General features: G+C 36.9%; 1 protein-coding gene across 3 annotated transcripts in view; it reads left to right on the top strand.

Moving 5' to 3' along the window:
* The window catches only part of LOC107668887 (Krueppel-like factor 12), a 70,624-nt gene that overhangs the window by 22,776 nt on the left and 24,687 nt on the right, over window positions 1-23,161 (top strand). For 2 of the 3 annotated variants that reach the window (XM_016460927.1, XM_016460928.1), the window contains one exon: window positions 18,277-18,359. The exons of the other annotated variant lie outside the window; for it this stretch is intronic. In XM_016460927.1, coding sequence (XP_016316413.1) covers window positions 18,294-18,359 — 66 coding nt within the window. In that variant the 5' untranslated portion in view covers window positions 18,277-18,293. The remainder of the gene's footprint in view (window positions 1-18,276; window positions 18,360-23,161) is intronic. 3 annotated transcript variants of the gene reach the window in all.

The following is a 23,161-nucleotide window of genomic DNA, read 5'->3' as shown; positions in this document are numbered from 1 at the left end:
AGACCTAGACAGTGGAGAACAGACCCTGTTTATTTTCTTTATTTTACAAAAGCACATTGTTTTGTTGTTATTATGACTATACACAAATAAAAGTAGATCCTTTGCAGTTTCAAACGATACCTTATTCTTATCTGTACGATCATAACTGATGGAGTATTTTTAGTTCTTTTTGCGGTCATAAAGAAAATATGAGACAGACCGCACCAGTGTGGGCTTCGACCCCAGGGGGTTAAAATATATTAAAATATAAAACTTGTGACTAGTGATTTTAAATTTTAACAACATTTCACAATATGATTGTTTTTACTGAATTTTTGTTTTTACTGAATTTTTGCAGACTTGGTCAGCATAAGAAACTTAATTAAAAAACATTGACATTTTACCAACCCCAAACTTTTGAATGTTGCATACTGATATATTTAAAAGCATATTAGATACACACTAATAAAAATCCAACATTTGATTTGATTCATTGACTTTGTGAAGTATATTTGTTTGACTCTATGGCCCCTATCAGAAGAGTATTGGAGGATTTTATCCGTGGCTCCCAGATAGCAATCAGCTAGATAGAGGGCTCAATAATGGGACCCAATAAGCACAGGACAGCGTATCTGCTTATCACCTCTGCTTTACGTCGTGCTGGAGGATTCCATTAAAGCGGTCTCTCTAGCCACACAAGTGGGCCCTGCTGGCCATGTGGATGGGGAATTAAAGGTTAGCGCCCTTCTGCTCGGAGGAGCTTCACACAGGTGGGCTGGGGATCGTGAATTATTGATGGGACTCGCCTGAGACTGGACACAGTGGTCTGCATAGCTGTCGGCCCCAGCTGATCAAATGCTCAGCTTTGCCCTCAATCCCACTTTAGTGACAAACAGCTAAAGAGCACAGCACATTCGGAACGCGGACTTGTTGAGGTAATGTTGGGTCTGTCACCGGTCCTGTCTGGCGGCACAGAGGGCGTGTCGTTTTAATGATACCTTTCACTGCACTGACGGATCCAGGTGTGTGTTCTGTATAGCCAGACTAAACTGAATGATTTCTGTGGTGCATAGTATGAAAAATAATTTGTCATTCCTTATTGTATCATGACATACAATATGTATTTGCGCTGAGGCTGGCTTCATGCATGTCAGTGAGTAAACTGAAGCATGTGACAGAGACAGAGTGTGTCCTTCAATTGAATAATGACTCACAAATGTTTGCAAACTCAGAAAGGAATGTTTTGATTGTTTGGTAATACAGGAGGGATGTGGATGCCGCTACTTAGTATGTTCACCTACTTTCCATCTTATGTATGCTGTATAAAAGGGACGATCTGAGATTATCATGAGTATTTTTATTTTATTTTATATAATTTTTACACCATAAGAAAACGTACTGTCTGAGATAGTCATGAATATTTATGTATTTAGTTTATTTATGTCCAGACAGATTTCCTGTTTATTTATTAATTTTTTCACAGATTCAGTTCATTCATTTTTCATTTGATATATGTTATTTAAAAATTGGGACAATTTGTGATTATTACAATCATGCATTTCTTTATGATGTCTTTTTGTCATTAATCATTTTAGGTCATGTTCCGTTTGATGTTCGCTCTAAAAAAGGTACAATCTGAGATTATCATTAGTATTTATTTATTTATTGAACAATTTCAGACCATTTCCATTTGATGTTTCTAAGAAAAGAAATAAATATTTTTTTTCTGAGAAACAACAAATGGAAAATGGCCTGAAATAGTTCCATAAATAAATAAATAATTAACAATAAATAAATAAATAAAAATTGTGTAAATAAATGAAATGTATATTTATTTATTTACATAATTATATTTATATAAATTTGAGTGATTAAACTATTTCAGGCCATTTTCTTTTTGTTATATGTTTCAAAGAAAAGGGACGATTTGAGATTGTGATCATGAATTATTCATTTATTTATTTATTTAACAATTTCCATTTGCTGTATGTTTCTAAGAAAAGGGACAATCTGAGATTAACACGATCATTCTTCAACAATGTCTGTGATTAGTGCCCATACAAAAACTACCCAACAGAAGAGTAGGGGAAAGAAGGAATTGTGGGTAACTACAGTACGTGGGTCTGATGATCTCTCTCTTCCTCCTCATTTCAACATTTTGCTAAGCTGACAAAATGTTCTAGTGCGTGTCCTCTGGTGTGTTCAACCCTTGACCCTCGTGTGCAGCCCTGGTTTGTTTACTGAAGCTGTGTGTGGTGAGGGGTGAGGGGGAAGGGGAGGGATGATTGTTGAACACTCTGACACAGAAAGCAAGATGTGGAATTCTGCATCTACTTCAAGTGCACAAATGATTCACGACAACTGTCACTATTCAGTGTCAGTAACTCTGGATCACACTTTTTATTTCTGTCATGTACAGTATTCAGAACAGTCTTTATATGAATATCTGTAGTGATGTATTTACATGTTTTTTTTAGTAATTAGACTTGGTATGGCTCTGCCTGACAATAAGAGAAATCAAAGACGACCAGACCTGCGCCGTACACTATCTATGTGCTGTTCTCTGCCTGTCGTCATGACAACACCGTTAGCGCACCTAGCTGCCGTCCCTTAACCTGAGATGACTTTTGGGAACTTTATGGAAAAAATAGATTCAGTATAATCCCTCAAAGCATAACAATACATTAAGGATTTGCTCTGACTTATTTTTAAATAAATTGGTCAGTCAGGGGACTCGGAAACCATCGGTAGGATGTTCTGAGATATGCATGAACTTTGTTAGCAGTTGTAGGTCCGGCGATCGGGGGGTTGAGAAATTATGCAAACAACATATGGAGTCCATTACTATCCAAAGGCAAAGCACAGCATGCATGGCTCAGCTTTGAGAGACTCAAACGTAAGTCCATGTCGTATAGTATAACCTCCCTCTGGCGACTTGCTCAAACACGTACCTGGCGCCTAATGCTGGATATTAGCAGAAAACTTGGAAAAGTAAACTGAAAAACAGATGCTGCATGTGAAGCATGAATATAAACCCAGCTGCTTGTTCTATTAGGTGAGGCTATGGGTGCCAGAATGGGATTTTATTTTATTCTGTTTTTTATTTCTTATTTATATATGTAAGACAATGTAGACTGAGATTACCATGAGTATTTCTATCTATCTTTATTTAAAGAACTATTTTTGGCCATTTTTCTTTGATATCAACTCAAAGAAATGTACAATCTGAGACTATTGCGATCATAAATGTGTTAATTATTTATGTCATGAACAATTTTAGGCCATTTTCCATTTGATATGTTTCTGTGGAAGGTGACACCTCCATCTGTCCATCTATCCATCTATCTATCTATCTGTCTATCTATCTATCTGTCTGTCTGTCTGTCTGTCTGTCTATCACAAACAATTTTAAGCCATTTTACACTTGATATTTTTCTAAAAAAGGGGACTTCCTGATATTATATTATATTATGTTATATTATATTATGTTATATTATATTATATTTATCTGTTTATGCTCAGATACCTGGCACCTAAATCCAGATATTAGCAAACTGAAAAGCAGACGCTGCATATGAAGCATGAACATAAACCCAGCTGCTAATTCTATTAAGTGAGGCTATGGGTGCCGGAATGGGTCAAATTTCAGGTTAAAAATACCCTCACAAGGATTTCCTGTATTACTTAATGCTCAAGTGAGTTGAACTCTGAATTTTTGCTCTGAAGTTGTTGTTTTACTCAATGTGGCAAGAGCGCCAGTTATAGATTTGCAGAGAAAAACAGAACGTGCGAGATGAGTGTGTGCCTCGCTTCGTGTGTGTGTGTGTTGTGATAGTGTGTGTTCTTGTTTGGCATAAATGCCATTGCTCAATCAGAGAGTGTGTGTAGGAGGTTCTACAAGAGGATGTGAGCTATGTAAATATGCACGTTCTGAAATTGTGAATCTGGGTTTACGCAAAGGAGATTTCTGTGTAGCTCCATCCTGTTCACATCGAACTTACTCAAATTCTGTAGGTGTTTAGTTGCAAAGTAGAAAATAAGTTTGTGTTTGTGCGTTCATACCTGGTTTGGTGATCTGAATGTGTGTGTTTATGTGTGTAGGGGGAGGGGGCCGGAGCGCAAGGCATTGAAAGGCTGTAGAGAGGCGTCTTAAATAACCTCTTCACCATTAAGGCTGGAGGATGCAGCCGGCCCCCTGAGACATGAAGAGTGGGTTATTGTACTGATCATAATAAGCTCCACCACCTCCACCCACAGACCTCCAGCCCTCCTCCCATCCACCTCCGCAAACACACTTAACAGACCCACTACACTGTATAACCCACGCTGCTATACATAGTGCGACTGCTCTTATTTCCATGTGATGTTCAGCGACCAGTAGAATGACTATGAATGAAAGGCCCATAGCCGATCTCCTTATGACGATGATGGCAGTTGTGTAACGGCAAGTGGCATTTAAGAGCTCCATTGAATTGCTATTATTTACAGAAAATCACTAGTCCCGATATGACAGCAGGTGGTATAATAAGACGTAATCTTCTGAAGAGAATGTTAGTGCTGCTAAGCTAACGACTGTGATGCTAAAGTGTTGCTATGCAGTTTGCAAAGGCTATTCGCTTCTTAAGATGTTTTGGGTGGTTGCTTACTGGGTTCAGCACAAGCTTAGAAACAAACATAATAGCAGTGTTTTAGCACATACAACTAATTGTCAAATTTAGTTGCATAAGTGATATTGGCTGGTCAAACACACCACTCAACTAAACTCATATGATTAATTTTTATTATTATAATTAAAAATACATTGCCAGTTAAAAGCTTGGGGTCAGTAAGATTTTTAATGAAGTAAATGAATACACTCTTAAAAATAAAGGTTCTTAAAAGGTTCTTCACAGCGATAGCATAGAAGAACCATTTTTGGTTCCACAAAAGGTTCTTTAAAGAATCATCTCTTTCTTACCTTTTTATAATCTGAAGAAGCTTCTTTTACCACAAAGAACCTTTTGTGAAACAGAAAGGTTCTTCAGATGTTAAAGGTTCTTTATGGAACCATTTAGACAAAAAAGGTTCTTCTATGGCATCGTGAAGCACCTTTATTTTTAAGAGTGTGCTTTTGTTTAGAAAGAATACATTCAGTTGGTCAAAATTGACAGTAAAGACATTTATAATGTTAAAAAAGATTTGTATTTCAAATAAACGCTTGTTTTGAACTTTGTATTCTTCAAAGAATCCTGAAAAATATATAACATTTTCCACAAAATACTGAGCAGCACAAATGTTTTCAACATTCATGTTAAGAAATTCTTTTTGAGGACCATGTGACATAAAGACTGTAGTAATGGCTGCTGAAAATTCAGCTTTGCCATCCCATGAGTAAATTACATTTTACATATTACATTTTAAAATCTATTAAAATAAAAAAATAGTAGTTTATTTAGTTTAAAATAGTTATTTTAAACTGTAATAATATTTCACAGTATTACTTTTTTGACTGTATGTTTGGTCACATAAATGCAGTTTCTTGACTTCTTTCAGAAACATTTCAAAAATCTTACCAACCTCAAACAACAGTAGTGTATATAATATGTATGTGCTTTTTATAAGTGTTTACTTGAGTGAGTCACACTTCACTGTTGTAAGCATAAAGGTGAATATTTGCCCTAAGCATCTGACAGTGCACAGCTCGAGTGTGAAACAGTATTGTTGTTTGCTCATCTGTGTCTGATGTTTTCTTTGGATGGAACTTCTACCTTTCCAGCAAACAGAGATACCCTGCGGTCCACAGCTGGTGCGAACGCAGATGGCCCTTAAAAGTTAGCTTTGGACACCTTTAAATGGATTTACTTGAATGCTGGGGACAGCTGTGAGCGCCTTCTTAGCAGGCGTAAGATTTGAGAGGTGGGGCATTATTCTTAACTGTCAATCACATGACAAGCAATTGTGGTTGGATGACAAACAGGATGTGCGTTACTAATTGGGAGAGCTACGTTGTTTCTATGTTTGTTTGTTAATTTATACATTTAAATAATATCCAGGGAATCAACTGGCTTTTCCACATAAGCCAGCAGAGCTTTTAAACGTGTAATTGTTAAAGAGTCACACTTTGTATTTTTGTACAGCAGTGATATTACTGACTGTCAAGACTGTCATTGGTCACATGTCAGTGACAGGACTGATTAGAATGGGCTGGGTTCATTAAAAGTGGATTAATGTCATGTGAATCAGTGTGACATTACCACTACACGACTTGTTAGTCACAATAACCTGTTGCAAGAAAAACACAGAGGTTTGATTTTTCATTTCTGTGGTCACAGTTCAGCTGTAGACGTCCTCGGTTTTTTGTGGACAGACCCCATTTTTGGTGTCCTGTCCAGGCTGTAGCTGTCCTCAGAAATATGTGGATTCAAAAAAGCCAAGATACAAGATTCAAAATACAAGATATTTCCATTACCATCTATTTATTTCAAAATTGTTGCCTTTATAAATACATTTAGGCTGTCTATAAATACATTTAGACCGTCTGTCAAGCTGCTATGCAAACAGCTATAGATCTTGTAAACAAGAGGGGCCAATAGATATGAATTAGCAGTTTGGGTTTGTAGCTTTAGATTGCATTATTATAGATTGTGTAATTTAGCATTACATAGCAGTTTAGTATAATAACTCCCTGTAATGGATCGTTTTGGATGCAAAACATTCTTTAGATTTTGTAAGCATGCATTGATGTCTAAATGTGATTTAAATGTGGTTTAGTATCATTTATATCCTATTTTAGTATTTATTCATATTTTTAATTGGCTTTTTATTTTTATATTTTCAGTTTTGTTTTTTAATTTTAGTATATGCTTTTTGTTTTGTTTTTTAATATATCTGTTTAGCTTTTTATGTTTGTTTTAGTTTTAGTTATTTTAGTACTTCAAATTAAACTTATTTCAGTGAGTTGCCAAAGCAACATTTCTAAATGTAATTTATAAAACGTATAGTTCCAGTCCTTGATTATGATTGGCTGAGCTGCATTTGAAGCCATTGTATAATACTCTATAAACACATACCTGTGACCTCATTACATCAGTATTACTGGCCATTCTATTAAATATGACTGAGAAACTACATTGCGTGGTGGAAGGATTATTAATGGGTTATCAATAAATTATTACATTTTTGTTGCTGTGTGTTTATTTTATGAAAACTTGCCGGCTATATGTAGTAACTGTTTAGTAGTATTCTGTAGAACTATGACTTCTTGGGGACTATTGCTTTAATAAGTTTTTATCTAATATTTATATTTTGTCTTATTTCAGCTTTAATTACCAAAAAAAATTCTTAATAGCTTGTGTTAACAGTACCACTACTAAACTAGAAATGTCCCCAGTTTTCATTTGGAAAATCTGGTCACCTTACAATACACCAACTTGACACACTCTGAGAGGGAAAATGCCAAAAATGGCCATAAGGGGCTTGGCCCCGGAATCGCTGCATGCAGCTATATTTAGCTTTCTTTTCTGAATTGGAGATGAGGTTGGATTTCCAGTTCCTGTGCAAACTGAAGGCTTGGAGGGAGAAAATATGAAGTAGGAGCAGCACATTCACACATGCACATTCCTTATTGATCCAGCACAGATGTGAGGTGTGCTTGCAGTGACTGCGGGGTCGCCCCTCTCTTGTGCCGCCAACCATTGCAGATTAGAAGTGTGTAGGTAACAGCAGATTTCTATGTATTTAACTTTAGGGCTGAATAAATTATATCTTTTGTTGTTTCTCTGAATTCAAAACTGAATTAAGTAGATAAAAAATTTTTATGTAAAAATTTTCCGCACACTATTTTATTTTTTATTGTATTTTATTGAAACTTTACCAAATAAAGGATATTGAAATTAAGAAATTACAGTATTCAGTTGTTGCATAATTTTATGTCGCCAGAAAAATCACTGCAAATATATTATGAATATTCTATATATGTCGGCCAACCCTAATTCAACTTTGTTGCTGATAAAACAGTATAACACTTTGGTGAGACGGATATACAGTGTACGTATGTGTGTATACAGGGGTGATATGTTGGAAAGTCATGAGAAATTTGTCAGAGGTCAGACAGATTTGGCAGAGAAACCAAAGCTCTGGAAGCCAGACAGGTTTACGAGAAGATGCAAAACCACGTGAATGAAGAAAAAACCCCACAATGCCTTTGCTTTAGCTGTAAAGACGCCCCTTTGCTGAGTTAAAAGCCTGCCACTCTACATCCTGAAACTTCAAACAAAATAGCTCTGACTAAATGTGTTATGGATGTGTTTACTGATACTAAGCCCTTTAATTCTGTTTTCATAAACTTTGACACACATTTTTCAGTTGAAAAATGCTGATCAAGAACAGCTGATCAGGATACAAATATTGTTCAGCTGTGTAGGTGATGTGTGTTTTCTTAATACATTAGTATTAGTGTTTTTCTTAGCATGGGTTCCACTGAACATTGTTTTTTTTTTGTCATTTTGAAAAAGCATGTGTCAAGAATGGACACTGTCCCCTCTTTTCCTTGATTCCCTTTTTCACAAATCATGACCTCTCACTCCCATAGCACTGACCAATCAGTAAACAAACCTGACTGATATACTTTATCTCATAATATTATGTAAAATGGGAAAGGATTTGAGAATAATAGTTGTGTTTTATGCAAATATTTGAAATCCTACGGGGCATTTTAATATCAGATTTCTTCTCTTTTCTCAATACTAAACAAACCGACTGACAGAAATAATTTCTCTTGATCCATCATAAATGTCCAGCCGTTTATATGCGAATGGTGCGGACTGGGGCAGTGTCTCATGGGCTGAGCTGTCTTATCCTCACTGGATCACTGACACAGGATCTCCCTCATGCAGAAATAGCCAGAGCCCAAGGGCAATATGCTGGACTACGGGTGCTTCCGTCAGCCTGTGTTTTGGAAAGTTGGCCTAGTGTTTACAAGAGCCTCAGCGTTCTATTAAAGGTCTCTCACTTCCTATCAGGTGTGTGAGGCCTAGTGATGGGGGTAATGGGGTAAAATTGATGTACAGTACAGAGTCTTTTGACAGCTGGCCCCAGCATTTGACTGTGCTGATGGGCTTTAGGGCTTCTTCTGGGTGAACTGGATTATGCTCTGTGCATCTCGATTGCATTGACATGGCTGTAAAACGAGCATTCGAGAGTAGTACGTTCCCTTGTGACCTAATTTTTTTTCTGGTCATGTCTTTCAGCACTTTTTCTGTTCATCTCTGAGTCAGAGTACATTTGTCACACTCAGAAAAATAAAGAGAGCTACAAGACAGCAAATCTGCTTGGTTGGGGGCCCGAGTGAATGACAGGCATTGTTGTGTGGCTGTTTTTAGCCAGAGGAAAATGGCAAAGTGGGCTCCCTGAGGTGAAGCACTACCGTCTGGATGCGCAGGGAGGAGAACACATGCTCACATTACTTATCCACAAACTCAGCTGGTACTGAAGCAGAACATCTCTCTAGAGATCGAATCTAAAAAGGTCCCAAAAGTGGCCAAAGTCTTAGGGCAGACTTGCCTGCCAAGGAAAATACGCCTTATGAAATGGAAAGTCTGAAGTCATTCACAGTATGCCAGAAAAGATTAACCAAGAAATACAGTCCGCACCGAAGTATGGGAAGCATAGGGGTTAGAATCTATGATATCCAATAGGAAGAGATGGGAATGTGGGCGTGATTGTATATGTTATGATGTTTTCTGAAATTCATTTGTTGTTCAGTTTGTGTATGGGTAGAAGTTAATTTGTTTTTTGTTTTTTGTTAGCCATCAAGAATTAAGTTCCACTTCAAATGCAGTGCATACTCAGACAGTACATGTACATGACCTTTGATGTGTGAAATGAAGTTGGTGATGCTGCACTTGTGAATACACAAAATACTGTTCTTTTTAGCAGCATCATATGACCCCTTTAAGTGTGCAACGAAAAAGTCAGAGTCGGATGGCAGTGCCATAGTAATTATGTCATATAGTCATTCAATTTAAATTATTTTCAATTTATATATATGCATTCATAATACAAATATTATTTTATTATTAATTATTATTTATTATTAATTATTATTATTTTATCAGTTCATGCTGATTAATGGTTGACAGTAGATCTCAAAAATGATCATATGACCATGTGCGAACAAAAAAAATATTGATAATGAAACAAATTTTTATTAGGAAGATCAGCAGGATGTAAAGATAAAGAAGAGCAAAAAAGTTTGACTTTGGAATGGAGCAATCTGTTTGGCTGACCAATGGAAGACTGTTTGTTTTTACAAACTGTTGGTAACAGTTCCGAAATTGCACATTTCATCTACAATATTTCCAAAGTGTTCGTTTTTTGCAATTCAAATGACCAGGTAATCTATTTGCAAGAGCTCAGTGGGGAGCAGCTCTCAATAGCTCTTCTCCTCAGTGTGGCGTCTGATGTTATGTAAAATGCTGTTCTTTTGCTCTGGTTGAGCCTGAGAGGCTCTCTTGGCATGTTTGAGTTCAGTGTTCTTGTCTGGCTCTTGGCTGGGCTCCAGTGCTTAAATCCCTACCTCCCTCCCCAACCACCTCCTCCTCCTCCTCCTCTCATCCCCATCCGCATTTCCCCCTTCGGCCCGTGGCAGCAGGACCAGCCTCTGTGCCACAGATGCCCACAGTTGCTCAGGGCTCTCGACATGGGAACAAAGCATTGGCAGGACCAAGGGAACCCGTCTGTTAGTGTGCTACTCCTCCAGTGCAAAAATCTAAAATTTCAGATATGAAGCGCCTCCAAGCAGTAGGATGATCATCCTGCTCCTCTTACTTTTCTGCTCATGTTCCAAATGAATTTTGTTATTCTGAAATTTCTTGGTGTTTTTTGAATATTTTATGCTAGGGTACATGTATCGATACAGTAACATATCGGTTATTGGCTGATATTAGAGTTTTTTTTAATTGGATGTTGGATACATATTGGCCTACTGTACAGTATATTGAATATTCTATCGTGCATGCAGTGTTGTTAATTAAAATGAAAGCTATTAAAATGTTTTTTTTTTTTGCTTAGTGAAATAAATCAAAAATAAAATATAAATATTAGATGAAAAACTTTTTTGTAGTTAGTTGTCTAGGCAAAAGTTCAAATTTTAGTTTAAGTTGAAGTGCTGAAATTACTGAAATAAAACTGAAATAAATAATTATAATATAAAACTATATATTAATATTTAGAAATATAAAAAATGTAAAACTAATACAAATGACAAAAGTACATAAAATTACTAAAACTAAATTTAAAATGAAAACTGAAAATATAAAAATAAACGCTAATTCAAAATTGTAATATAATAGTAAAAATTGCTAAAATAACACTGCATTTTTATTTACCCTATTTTTGCATTTAGATTATCTAATTTAATAACATTATTAAATGTGAACTTTAGCAAATCTTAAGATGAATTAACTGTCATGCTGCACATGTAATGTTGTGATGTGTAAATTCACTTGAAACAAATAAAGTTTTTGTATTTCCTTTTTAGTTTATTTAGATAAAATAGTATAGAATTTTGATATCGGACATATCTGAGGAAATTTTAATATCCTAACCCTAACACAAGAACAATGATTGACTTTGGCCAGAATTTTAAATGTCAGACAAGTTTTATACACCTTGAGCCTCGACAGATTAACTCTAGAAATACCTTCAAACCACTTAAATAGAGGTTCCTCCTGTGCTGTAACGCCCCTCACATCAATGCCACACTAGGCTTAGCAAGGCAGAAAGTTACACAATGAGGTATGCAACCGGCTCCAGGGGCAAGTTGAATGCTCTTTAAATCATTGTGTAGCAAGGTCAGCGTGGGGTCCAGGAAGGTCAGGCTTTCCACCCAGGCCTGTCACCTCATATTGATTCGCTCGTCATTTGTTGGGGTCTGCTCGGCGATTCCGCCCCCTACGCCGTATCTCCATCGGCACCCACGTCCATCGGGGAGATCTGGAGCTATGGCTGGGCATGGGAGTGCCAGCCAATCCCCTCCCCTGGCTCCCCCATCCTCAGCCAGAATCAATCCCAGGCGGGCCCCCTCCCTGTTGCCCCGTTTCCATTTGAATTGCCCTCATTCTTCTCAGGGAGCCTCTCGGGGGACGGCTCCAGCCGTGCATGGCAATGAGATGCCTGAGCACTCAGCTACTGCACCTCCCATGCTCATAACACTCACACCTGGGATCACCATTTAATTTCAGCGTCCCGGTGAAATGGAAAGGTGATCTTAATCTCTCTCTCGCTCGATTGCTCTCTTTCCATTTCTTCAGATCTTTAAAGGGATAGTTGCCCAAAAATGAAAATTCTGTCATCAATTACTCACCCTCATGTCATTTCAAAGCTGTATGACTTTCTTTCTTTTGTGAAACAAAAAAGAAGATATTTTGAAAAATGTCTCAATGGTTTTTTTGACCACACAATGAAAGTCAATGGGATCCAAACTTTTTATTTATTGTATGGATAAAAACAGATGAAACATTCTTTAAAATAAGAATGTCTTCTCAAACCTGTAAAAAATGTCTCAATGGGTTTTTTTTTTGACCATACAATAAAAACCAATGGGGTCCAAACAATATCATAACATCTAAGTCTTAATGTGAAAATTCCTTTGTTAGGGTCTTCAGGGTAATGCACTGACAGTATTCTTGATTAAATAAATCACACCGATTTGACGAGGAACATTTGCTCTGTTTGGAGGAAAACATCTAGAATTAGTCATCGTTACTCTTGCCCCTCGTATCACCTTGGCACTGTTAACTACAGGTGGCGATGCAACATCCTCCATCACAACCCCTTGATTAAGTGTTAATCAGTTGGAGCTAAGATAGACAAATTGTGCCTAAATGTTAACCTCGTGGTGCTATACTCAATTATGCTAATAATCTGTTCATTTGATGGTTAATGAAACAACTGAGACCTTGCTCTTGGTATTGATCCCATTTGGTGCTCTCTTCAGGGACAAGGTTAGTTAGGCAAGAGGTTGGCTCATTTATCTGATCTAATGATCAATGTCTCAGAGTGATATGCTTACACAATACACACGAGCGTGATGACAGCTCCTTGGACACAAAAAAATAGCCGGCTGTTGAACAGCGAGTGCTCTGGTCAACTGTGAAACCTTGCATGTCAATCCAGAAGGACAATAACCCTCTGAGCTCCAACTTGAGTTGCCATGGCAACATTATCTCAGCCCACCACTACCTGCAGCCATTGGACATCCTGATCACAATATCAATCCAATGCACACAGATTAGCTTGGAAGCACGCTTCGTCAATGACAAGAGCATAGGGTTCAAATTCACACAGAAATTGTGTTTTGATTTGAACTCCACATAAATAGTCTTTTCTTAGAAAAGCCAGAAAGCTTGGTAAATACAGTGCAACGGCTATTGGCTAACATGGATGCTATATATACAGTAGTGTTGATCTCTTCTATTAAATTACTGATGGAAATTATAATTGTTTTTTTTTCAAGAATGGTGAAAAGACAATTAATTGCAATCAGTAAAGGACGTCTCTTATGCTCACCAAAACTGCATTTATTTGATGGAATTACAGTTAAAACAGTAATACTGTGAAATATTATTACAAGAACAGTTTTCTATTTCAATATATTTTAAAATGTAATTTGTGTCACATGATCCTTCAGAAAGCATTCTAATATGCTGAATTGGTAATGATAAGAAATATTTCTTGAACATTAATGTTAAAAACAGTTGTGCATTTTTTTTCAGGATTCTTAGATAGATAAATAGTTAAAAAGAACAGTGCTTATTTGAAATAGAAATATTTTGTAATGTTATACATGTATAACATTACAACATATTTCTATTTCTTTATTGTCACTGTTGATCAATTGAATGGTTCCTTGCTAAATAAAAGTATTAATTTCTTAAAAAATAAATAAATAAAAACCTGATCCAACACTTTTCACAACTTGTTATATTAATGTTTTGATGTTTCAGAAGTTTAATTTTTATATATTTTTCAAAATATTGGAAAATTAGTTTATTGTTTGACTTTTCTAATTTAAGACTAAAATTATTGAAAATTACAAAATGTTAGCTAAATTTTTGTCAAAGCACAATAACTATGACCAAAACAATAACTGTAAAAGTGAACACTTCCTGTAAAAGCATAAAAATGTTGATTCATCCGGTGGACCGTAGTGTTGTCTCATCTTCACCAGAATTGTTTCAGCCCAAGTGCTGAGTCGAGATCTGAGCCTGATTTCCTGCCGTCCATGCCAGGAGTGAAGTGTAATAGAGATGTTTAAAGTGTATCTGCTTTGCTTGCATTCCATTATGTGCTGCTGCTAAAATAATAAGCGCACGGGTTACTTTGGGACACCTCCCTCTGAGCCACAATCGCATTGTTGTGATTGGCTCTTTCGTGAGGTTCCCTTTTCTAACTCCGAAAGCCATACTGACCGTGTTTACAACACTTGTGTGCGGATCGTAGGAGCATCTGTCACATCTAAGAAAGTAATTTCGACAGCAGAGATTTATGTTCACTCTTTTCTATCCTCAAGACCAGTCACCTATCTATCTGTTTGTGTGCGAACTTGTCCCTCCTGACAAGCGAAACCCAAACAAACATAAGGAAACATTAATATTGCATTTCCCAAGATGCTCATGCGTCTATTACTGTGCCTTTATGGTGTTAAACATGGTAAATTGATTAGACGGGGAAGAGAAAGTGTCTCGCTGGGAGTGCTGGAGCGTCTCATCTCCCCATCATGCAGTGCTCCAAGAGCCATATTAGCTTTTAATCAGATTTCACCAGTTCATTAAAGCTGTCTCCTTGTGCATCCCTTGGATGTTGAGGGAGGTGGCCACTTTTTCATGTGTGAGAGTCTGGTAGAGCAATGCCCAATGTAAAGTACAGAGCCGCAACAAGGCTGGAGTCTTTGTTCCGAGACTCAGACGCCTGAGGGGAGTTTGCACAAAGACGTGGATTCTGTTAGAAAGTCTTGTAATTTGTGTGAATATACAAGAGGAGAAATGTCAGGAGACTCTGATAGCAGCAACAGCCTTGATTGTGTGCGTGTATGTATGCTATATGTGTGTGTGTGTTACGAGCAGTGTTGGGGGTAACGCATTACAAGTTATGGGGTGGTCACACTAGACTTTGAACGTGCTAAATTTTTTCGGACGCAGCTGCGAATATGGGCGGGAGCAGGATATGACATGACGCGCCAAGGTTTCCCCTCAGTTATCACAACATGGATTCCGATGTGCTTGTACTGTGTCTTTTGCGACGGCGTCGAAAGCGTCTGGAAAGGAGAAGGCTGTGGGTTCACCCTATTCTACGGACTCGGAATGAGCGGGGAGAGTTCCATTCTTTAATTCAGGAGCTTCGACTGGATGAGGATCGCCACAAGGAGTACTTCCGGCTCTGTCCCGCCGATTTTGATAGGTTGCTGCGTATGGTCGCTCCATTGATTGAGAGGCAGGACACCACACTGCGTCAGGCAATAGGTCCCGCAGAACGTCTGGTGATCTGTTTACGGTGAGTACTTTAACATCAAAATATTTTATGGTATGTCTTCAGATGCTAAAAAAAAAAAAGCTTACCCACTAATATTGATAGAAACTAGTTTGGGGCCAGATTCATTTACCAGGCCACCTGCTTTTCACCATTTAATTGTCAAATATTGAGTACAATTGTATGTAGTATTGTGAAGTTTATGATGAAACATACAAAGTTATGGGATATTAATTTTAAATAACATTAATATTCATAAAATATTCATTAGAATTAATAAAATACTCTTCAATTTCAGGTTTTTGCCCTCGTGTATCAACTGCAGTATCTTTATTTGTAGCGAACTCCTGGTTTCCCTGGGTAGACGGGAGAGAGCTGGGTGAATGCAGTTGAGGAAGCTACTTACATCATCCTCTTTTCTCTTTTCTTTTATAATGGACATTATTTCACTTTCAAATTTTTTTCTGACAGTTTAATTCTGAGATCTTGTCATATTTTATTACCATTTTTTTAAAACTATAGTGAATAAACTATTAATGAATGAAATGTTCAAGGCATTACTTTTTAATTTACAAGAGAGTATCTGAGTTACTTTTTCAAATAAGGAATGCAAGTTACTTTTTTTTCCAATTTATTGATTGACAGCTCTCCTGTCCCCATGTTTAGAGAAATCAGATGATGTTAAAATAAATATGAATATGCATTAATTCATCTCACTCACACACAAAAAAACACAGATTCAGTTTTCCTTAAAATTAATAAAAATAATGCAACTCAGAATATGATTAATTAATCGAATTATTGAACCTGCAATAATTAAATGTTAAACAACACAAATATCCTTTATGTATTTAATCCCATTCTATTAACCAACATCTACTGCATTCTACTGTAAGGACGTAAATTTACTTTCCCTTCAGCCTGAGGCTTATTCATTTCACTTTTGGTGTGAAAAGGCTTTTATATTTGCCAAAAATAGAACTTTTTTATTTTAAAAACAAACAAGCAAGCCCTGTCCATATTTAAAAAGTAACGCAAAAGTAACATAACTCATTACTTTCCATAAAAAGTAACTAAGTAACGTCATTAGTTACTTTTTTTATGGAGTAACGCAATATTGTAATGCATTACTTTTAAAAGTAACTTTCCCCAACACTGGTTACGAGTGAGCGCATGTGTTTGCTAGCACAGATTTACCCTACAGACATGCAGCAGGTCACCTAGGTGATGCTGAATGTTCTTTCCTATCTACAGACCCCTTTTACACCTGGCATTAATGTGTTTCCAGTGAACAGATCACTAAAAACACTTTCAAAGGTGGTCTGGGATTGATTTTGATGATATTTAGCACATGCATCCTATAAATCATTTAAGTATTTTAGGAATTGGCATCTTGATAACCAACGAAGTCATCACTGATGTTGTTTTCTGCAGCAAGACTGTATTTATTCTATAATTTTTTTTAATAATTTTAGTGTATTATATGTGCTTTTAATTGAGCTGTATATGCTTTATATTTCGCTCTCTGTTTTAATTAATTTTTTTCTGCCTAACAACATCAGGCAAAGGGATTTCTGAAAATTAGCCTTTTGCATTTACTTGAATGTCGATTAATGTACAATGTAAATGACTGAATCAATCAATCAGTCTTTTGTATCCATATTCACCTACTTAAACTGTATTGAAGTTACTTTAAATATAATCCTGTATGTCACTTTGAGTTGTTAAAGCAATGTATTCATCATGTTAAAAAAGCATAGCTGACACTGTGCTCACTATTAAGCAAAATCGACAATTAAACAATTGAAAGCATTTGATTTATTCAAAACATTTTTTACAAAAGGTGGTTAATGATGAACTTCTCATGTAACATGTTAATGCTGATTTGTTGCACGGCTAAGTGCAATCAATGCGTGATTGGGTAACACTTTATTTTAAGGTGTCCCTGTTACATGTTACATATTATTACTATTATAATAACAATAAATTAGGTATAATTACATGCAAGTAACCTTAAACCAAACCCTAATCCTAACCCTAACCATATAGTAAGTACATGTAGTTAATTAAAATGATTCAGTACTGAAATTTATAATTACACTGTAACAAGGACACCTTAAAATAAAGTGTAACTCGTAATTGTGATAACTTGTACATATAACGTTCAAGCTATTCAATAAAACTCTTCTTTACCTGTTATAAGCTAAGCGAAGCTATTAGCTTGCTAACTGAAGGCTAGTAAAACCACAAAAGGTAAATGTTTATTATGATCATTTGTAGCTTCAAATATAAAATATGATCTCTGATATATAATTATAAATCATCAATAAACATTTTGATTGATTGTTTTTTGTTTATTTTAACCAGGCACAGAATAGAGTAACCATAACATTTTGTCTCAGCTGATGGAGTAACTTTGGGATGGAATTATTGGTGTTTATTCACATAAAATCATACTTGATACTGTATTTATTCTGCATTCTCTCAGCACTGACATGATGTAGCGTTACAGCTTTCCTACTATGCTACATTCTGTGTCACTCACTCTTCACAGCCATTTAGGTGTAAAATACCAGCCAAAATACAGCCCAGATGCGTTTGTTTACCCTCGGCCATAAACCTGATCTATTTACTCACTGCATACCGTGATGACATCATTGCCTGTTGCATTGTAGCCTGCGTTATTGTTCAGAGCTTGCTAGGTTTGACTCAATCACGGAAAAGGTGAGAGGAGTCACACTCAGCAGCGTTCTCATGCCTTTCTCTTTTTCTCTCTCTCTCGGCTTGCAGACGCCATCAATAACAGGATGTTAATGCTAGACGGAATGCCTGCAGTCCGAGTCAAAGCAGAACCCCTGGAATCTGAGAGAGGGGTAAGAGAACAGTTGTTTTTCATACAATTTTTGTCCTAACGTCCCATCTATACTCCTGTACCACCCTCTACTTCTTTCACCCCTCACACACCCACCCCCTCGCTGTGATACCCCTAATTACTCCCAGGCGCTTGTGTGTGTGTGTGTGTGTGTGTGTGTGTATGTGCGCAAAGCAGCCCTGGTGTGGAGAGCCACAGCTGGAGCAGGAATGCTCCCAGGGCTTACAGTCAGGGCCACTGCAGCCAGGGCAGCCATTTTGGCAGGGCTCAAGCACAGATGCAGAGACACTGCTGTAGGGAGTCGTTCTCTTTTTTGTTATTATTTCCTCATATGCTGCTTACTTAACCCTTTGACGCGTACGATCACACCGGTGTGATCAGTCTTGGCTGGTCCCTGAAGCGTACGATGACACCGGTGTGATTAGAACTTTCAGTGGGTCACGTCATCAACTGCTGAATTTAATTCCGCTTTCGCGCTCCGGCTGGCGCAGAGCCAGATCGGACGCGCTAAGCGCTTGCCATATTATCACAAATATTCATTGTTTTCAACCATATAATACTACAGATCTATTGTGGCTGCGTTGTGTCACATGACAAGCATGACGCGTCGCCATGGAAACAATAAGGCGATACATTTTAAAATAACGGTTGCCTAAAAAAACTCACGCTGGGGGCTCAGCTAGAATATTTTAAACTCACGTGCGAAAGGGTTAAGTGCACATGTACTGTACATGATCATCTAGGCTCACCTCCAGGCACTATTAGAGTATCTATCAGGGGTTTTTAAACTGGGGTCCAGGGACACCCAGGGGCCCGCAAGAGAATGCTACACTTTCAGAAACAGCCCTAAAATATACACTACATAAAATACCTTAATCTTAAATATCTTTTAAAAAAATCTTTCTGAAACAGAAAAAAGGTACAAAACAGGTACAAAAATTGTCAGGGAAAAAAAGGTACAAAAAGTACAAAAACTGTCTGGGGCGGTTTCAAAGGTACTTATCAATAAAAAAATCTAAATACAAAAATAAAATAAACAAATCTAAAATATGAATAAAAAAATACTAATATGTACACTTTAGGGACTAATGCACCTTTAAATTAAAATGCACTAAAATGCACCTTTAAGGGATAAATATGGTATAAGGTGTGCCTTTTGAAAAGGTACTACCCCAGTGACAGCTTTTGTACCTTTTATTCTGAGAGTATAGGATGTCTGCGAAGCACTTCAGAAAGAATGTTTTTAAAGATATTCTAGGACTGTTAATTTCTTACTTTCTTTTCATCAAAGAATCCTAAAAAAAGTCATATGTTTCCACCAAAGTGTTAAGCAGCACAACATTCTGAAGAATTATGAGACACTGAAGACTAAAATAATGGCTCCTGAAAATTCAGCGTTGCCATCAGGGGAATAAATTACATTTTAAAATATATTAAAATATAAAACAGTTATTAATTTTTTTTTATAATAATTCACAATATTGCTGTTTTTTACTGTTTTTGATCAAATAAATGCAGCCTCAATGAGTATAAAAACTGACTTCAAGCTATTGAACAGTAGTGCATCTTTAAAAAAAAAAAAAACACTATAGATTTTGTTTTTATTTGTTAGTGTTAAAAGCTAATGTTGTCAATAGAATAAAGTAATCATGATTAATCGAATAGATTCCAATATTCATCTGTTTCAGTCAAAATATTTAGCTGTATTTTTATTTTGGAAAAAGCACAACAAACATAACAAACTTCACAACAAGGGGATCCTCATATTCCATGGTCTTTGGCATCAAAAAGTTTGAAAACCCCTGAACAATACAGCTAACCTTTTAGCATTATCATTAAGCCTTTGACTCAGGAATGCATGACTTGGTAGTGCATTAACATATTGATCAAATCCATTACAGTATAAGTAATAGAGCCATTCAGTCATTCATTGTGATGCACTGTTTAGTGAACTGCTCCACATTATTTGCTCAATTAATGAAAAGCAGAAAAGCGGATATGGATAGATGCACTATTTTCTTGGAGAGAGAACTAGTTGCGTCTGAGAGCCAGCGGCATACCCTTGTTGTGTTCTACTTCACAAGCCAGCATAGCAACACCTTGCTTCCTTCCTGCGAAAAGGCTGGTGGACATATTTATCCATATGCGTCGAAATCCTGCCAAGCGCCAGGAAGTGTGCAACCTACACAATGACTCTTTGAAGTGCATTCCATCGCTCAAGCATGGTCGTCGTTTTGGTGGCCGCTTGCCAAGACCTTGCTGAGAATGGTTTGCCCCAGTTAATGCCCTCAACAGCTAGACAGATATCTCACGCAGGATCCCCGAATAAAGTGTAAGTCATCAGCAAAGAGCCAAGGTGGAAAGTATGGAGGAGAGAGCGGTTGAGGTTTTAAAACATTTCTACAGAAACTGACATTCAAACAAGAACAGGAATCTGCATGCAAAAAAGCTTTTTATGACCTCAAAGCCTTTGATTTAGGTTTTTTTCCATATGAAAGGAGGTCATGTGTGCTACGGTACGCCATAGTTCGCAGTTTCAGTTTGCTGTTGTTTACAGTTTCATCTGTTTTTTTTTTTCAAACATACAGCCTACTGGATCAGCCAGTGATACCATCTGAATAATCATGAGCACCTTATGAGTGCAGTTCTTGATTATTTGCCGTTTTTATCTTCAAGTGCTTCGAACCTGCCTTTGAGCAAAATAAAAATACAGTGAAACTAAATTCAGAGCTCTACAAGGCCAAATTGACTAGAGTGTAAAGAGTGGAGATGAGATCTATTTGAGAAAGCGGTTTGTCTCCGATGGCTGCAAAGACCTGAGGCTTGTGCGGCCGCAGGCACAGATCCACATAATGTCTAATATACACACACAAACAAAAAACGTATGCAGTATAAAGCCTTTTAAGCATACCCTAAAGGGTACATCACAAAATTCACTAGAACTAGAGCGAGAGTTCACTACAGACAAACATGCTACTGAGTGATCTGTTTCAGCAGGAAATATGGAGGTTGCATTACTGCTCCAAGAAACTGACCAGAAACGTTTTGTCCCTTTTGCTGGGATCAACAAAGGATCTCTTAGGTATTACAGAGGCAGGTTTTTCAATTAGATAGCAAGTCTAAGTATGATGCTGATTTGGTCATTAGCAGCACCTCCCTTCCCTTTCATACAACCATCATTAGTAGGTTGCTGATTGCATGCTATGCTAATAGAAATTCACTTACTGGGTTTGATTACCACCCTGTCTGTGCAGCTGAGCAGTATTTTCCAAGACTAAAATACTAAAATTCACTAAAAATCGGACCATGTTCTGCATTTATTACAGAAAAAAATGGTCATGCACAAATTACATGCATTTCCTATAAAATACGGAGTATTTTAAGAGTTAGTATTTGATTTGAGATCAGGTTCATGATTGTTAAATGACATGATGTGTTTCATCTGAATTAGCAGATATATAACATTTACTCAAAACTTTCATTTAAATGTTTAAAAAAATCTAGAAATATGGCTGAAGGTTGTAACACTACTTTCCCCTTTTGCGTCTACTGGACCTATAAAGATTGAACAAAAGGGATATATCTGTCATGTTTTATGCATTTATTTAATAATGCCATGCTTCAATATTTTTATTAATGAATTAATTTTTCCAAATCTTTGTTTTATTATTAAAATGCTTAGTTTTCAAATGCAAAATGTAAATCTTTCAGCTGACCCACAAGAGAAAACTGAATTGTAGATCTATTATCCCATGATAGCCCCACTAGTCAATTGAGTAGAGCTGTGAAAAATTTTCATTGTGCTTTTCTTTTAGCCCAAAAACTAAATCACCATTGAACCATTGTTGTCAGCACGGTCACACTTTGCAGTAAGGGGTCTCTTTGTTCTAAAATTACTGCTCTATTCCCTGCCCAGTCAAATTAGTATTGTAACCCTGACCTTGAGGTCATGTGTCTTGACCTCTGAGCCCTGAATGACCCAACCTGGGTTTTTACAGGTCACGTCAACATATTTAATTGCCTGACATTTGTTTGATTTTGGATTCAAATGCAGTTTTATTGTACCGCATACTGCTGATTCATGGGGGGGGGGTCTGCATAAAGAAAAGTGAGTCTATAAACAAAGTCGACCCGTGATTCTGCAGCAGACCGTTTATCACATCTGCCGTCGCAATTCAAGAACTTTTCCCTTCGGTTTAATGAGCTGCTCTGTCATGATTAGCCGCCTGCTCAGGAGCGATCATTTCACTGCTTGCGCTTGCTGCAGAGAGGAATGCTCTGTCTGCTAGCACTTTATTTACGCTGTTTTTTTTGGCCAGACGCCCCTGTGGGGTGGACATGTCCTGTCTCCATGATTATTTTCTTTTAGATGCGCAAGGAACATTTCATACATGATCCAGACTATGAGTGTGTGACACGTGATGTTTGATTTTTTTGATTCACAAACAAATTACTTGTTTGAACCTTTTTTTTATTTTTTATTCACAAGATGGGTCTGCAAACCCAGTTTGAGTCGGAATCTTTCAGTCAGTGAATCATTTACTTGTTCAAACTGTGTTTTTAAATGATTCACAAAACAGTCTGGTAACCCAGGTTGAATCTGACTCACTGAATCGTGAATCAATTTTCAACCAGATTTGAAATAAACAGAACTGTTGCTTGTAATAAAGGATACATACAACAAAGCAGTTTTTCTCTAATAAATTACATAAAAAGTGCTCTTTGTATCTTTGTTTAACTGTATATGTTAATGATCTTTAAATATTTAATTAAACATTTGAATTAAAATGTGTGTGTGTGTGT

Source organism: Sinocyclocheilus anshuiensis, unplaced genomic scaffold (genome assembly GCF_001515605.1).
Source record: "Sinocyclocheilus anshuiensis isolate Anshui unplaced genomic scaffold, SAMN03320099.WGS_v1.1 scaffold136, whole genome shotgun sequence".
Taxonomy (NCBI): domain Eukaryota; kingdom Metazoa; phylum Chordata; class Actinopteri; order Cypriniformes; family Cyprinidae; genus Sinocyclocheilus; species Sinocyclocheilus anshuiensis.
Note: the sequence above shows the minus strand (reverse complement) of the source record. Positions and strands in the feature narration are given on the sequence as shown.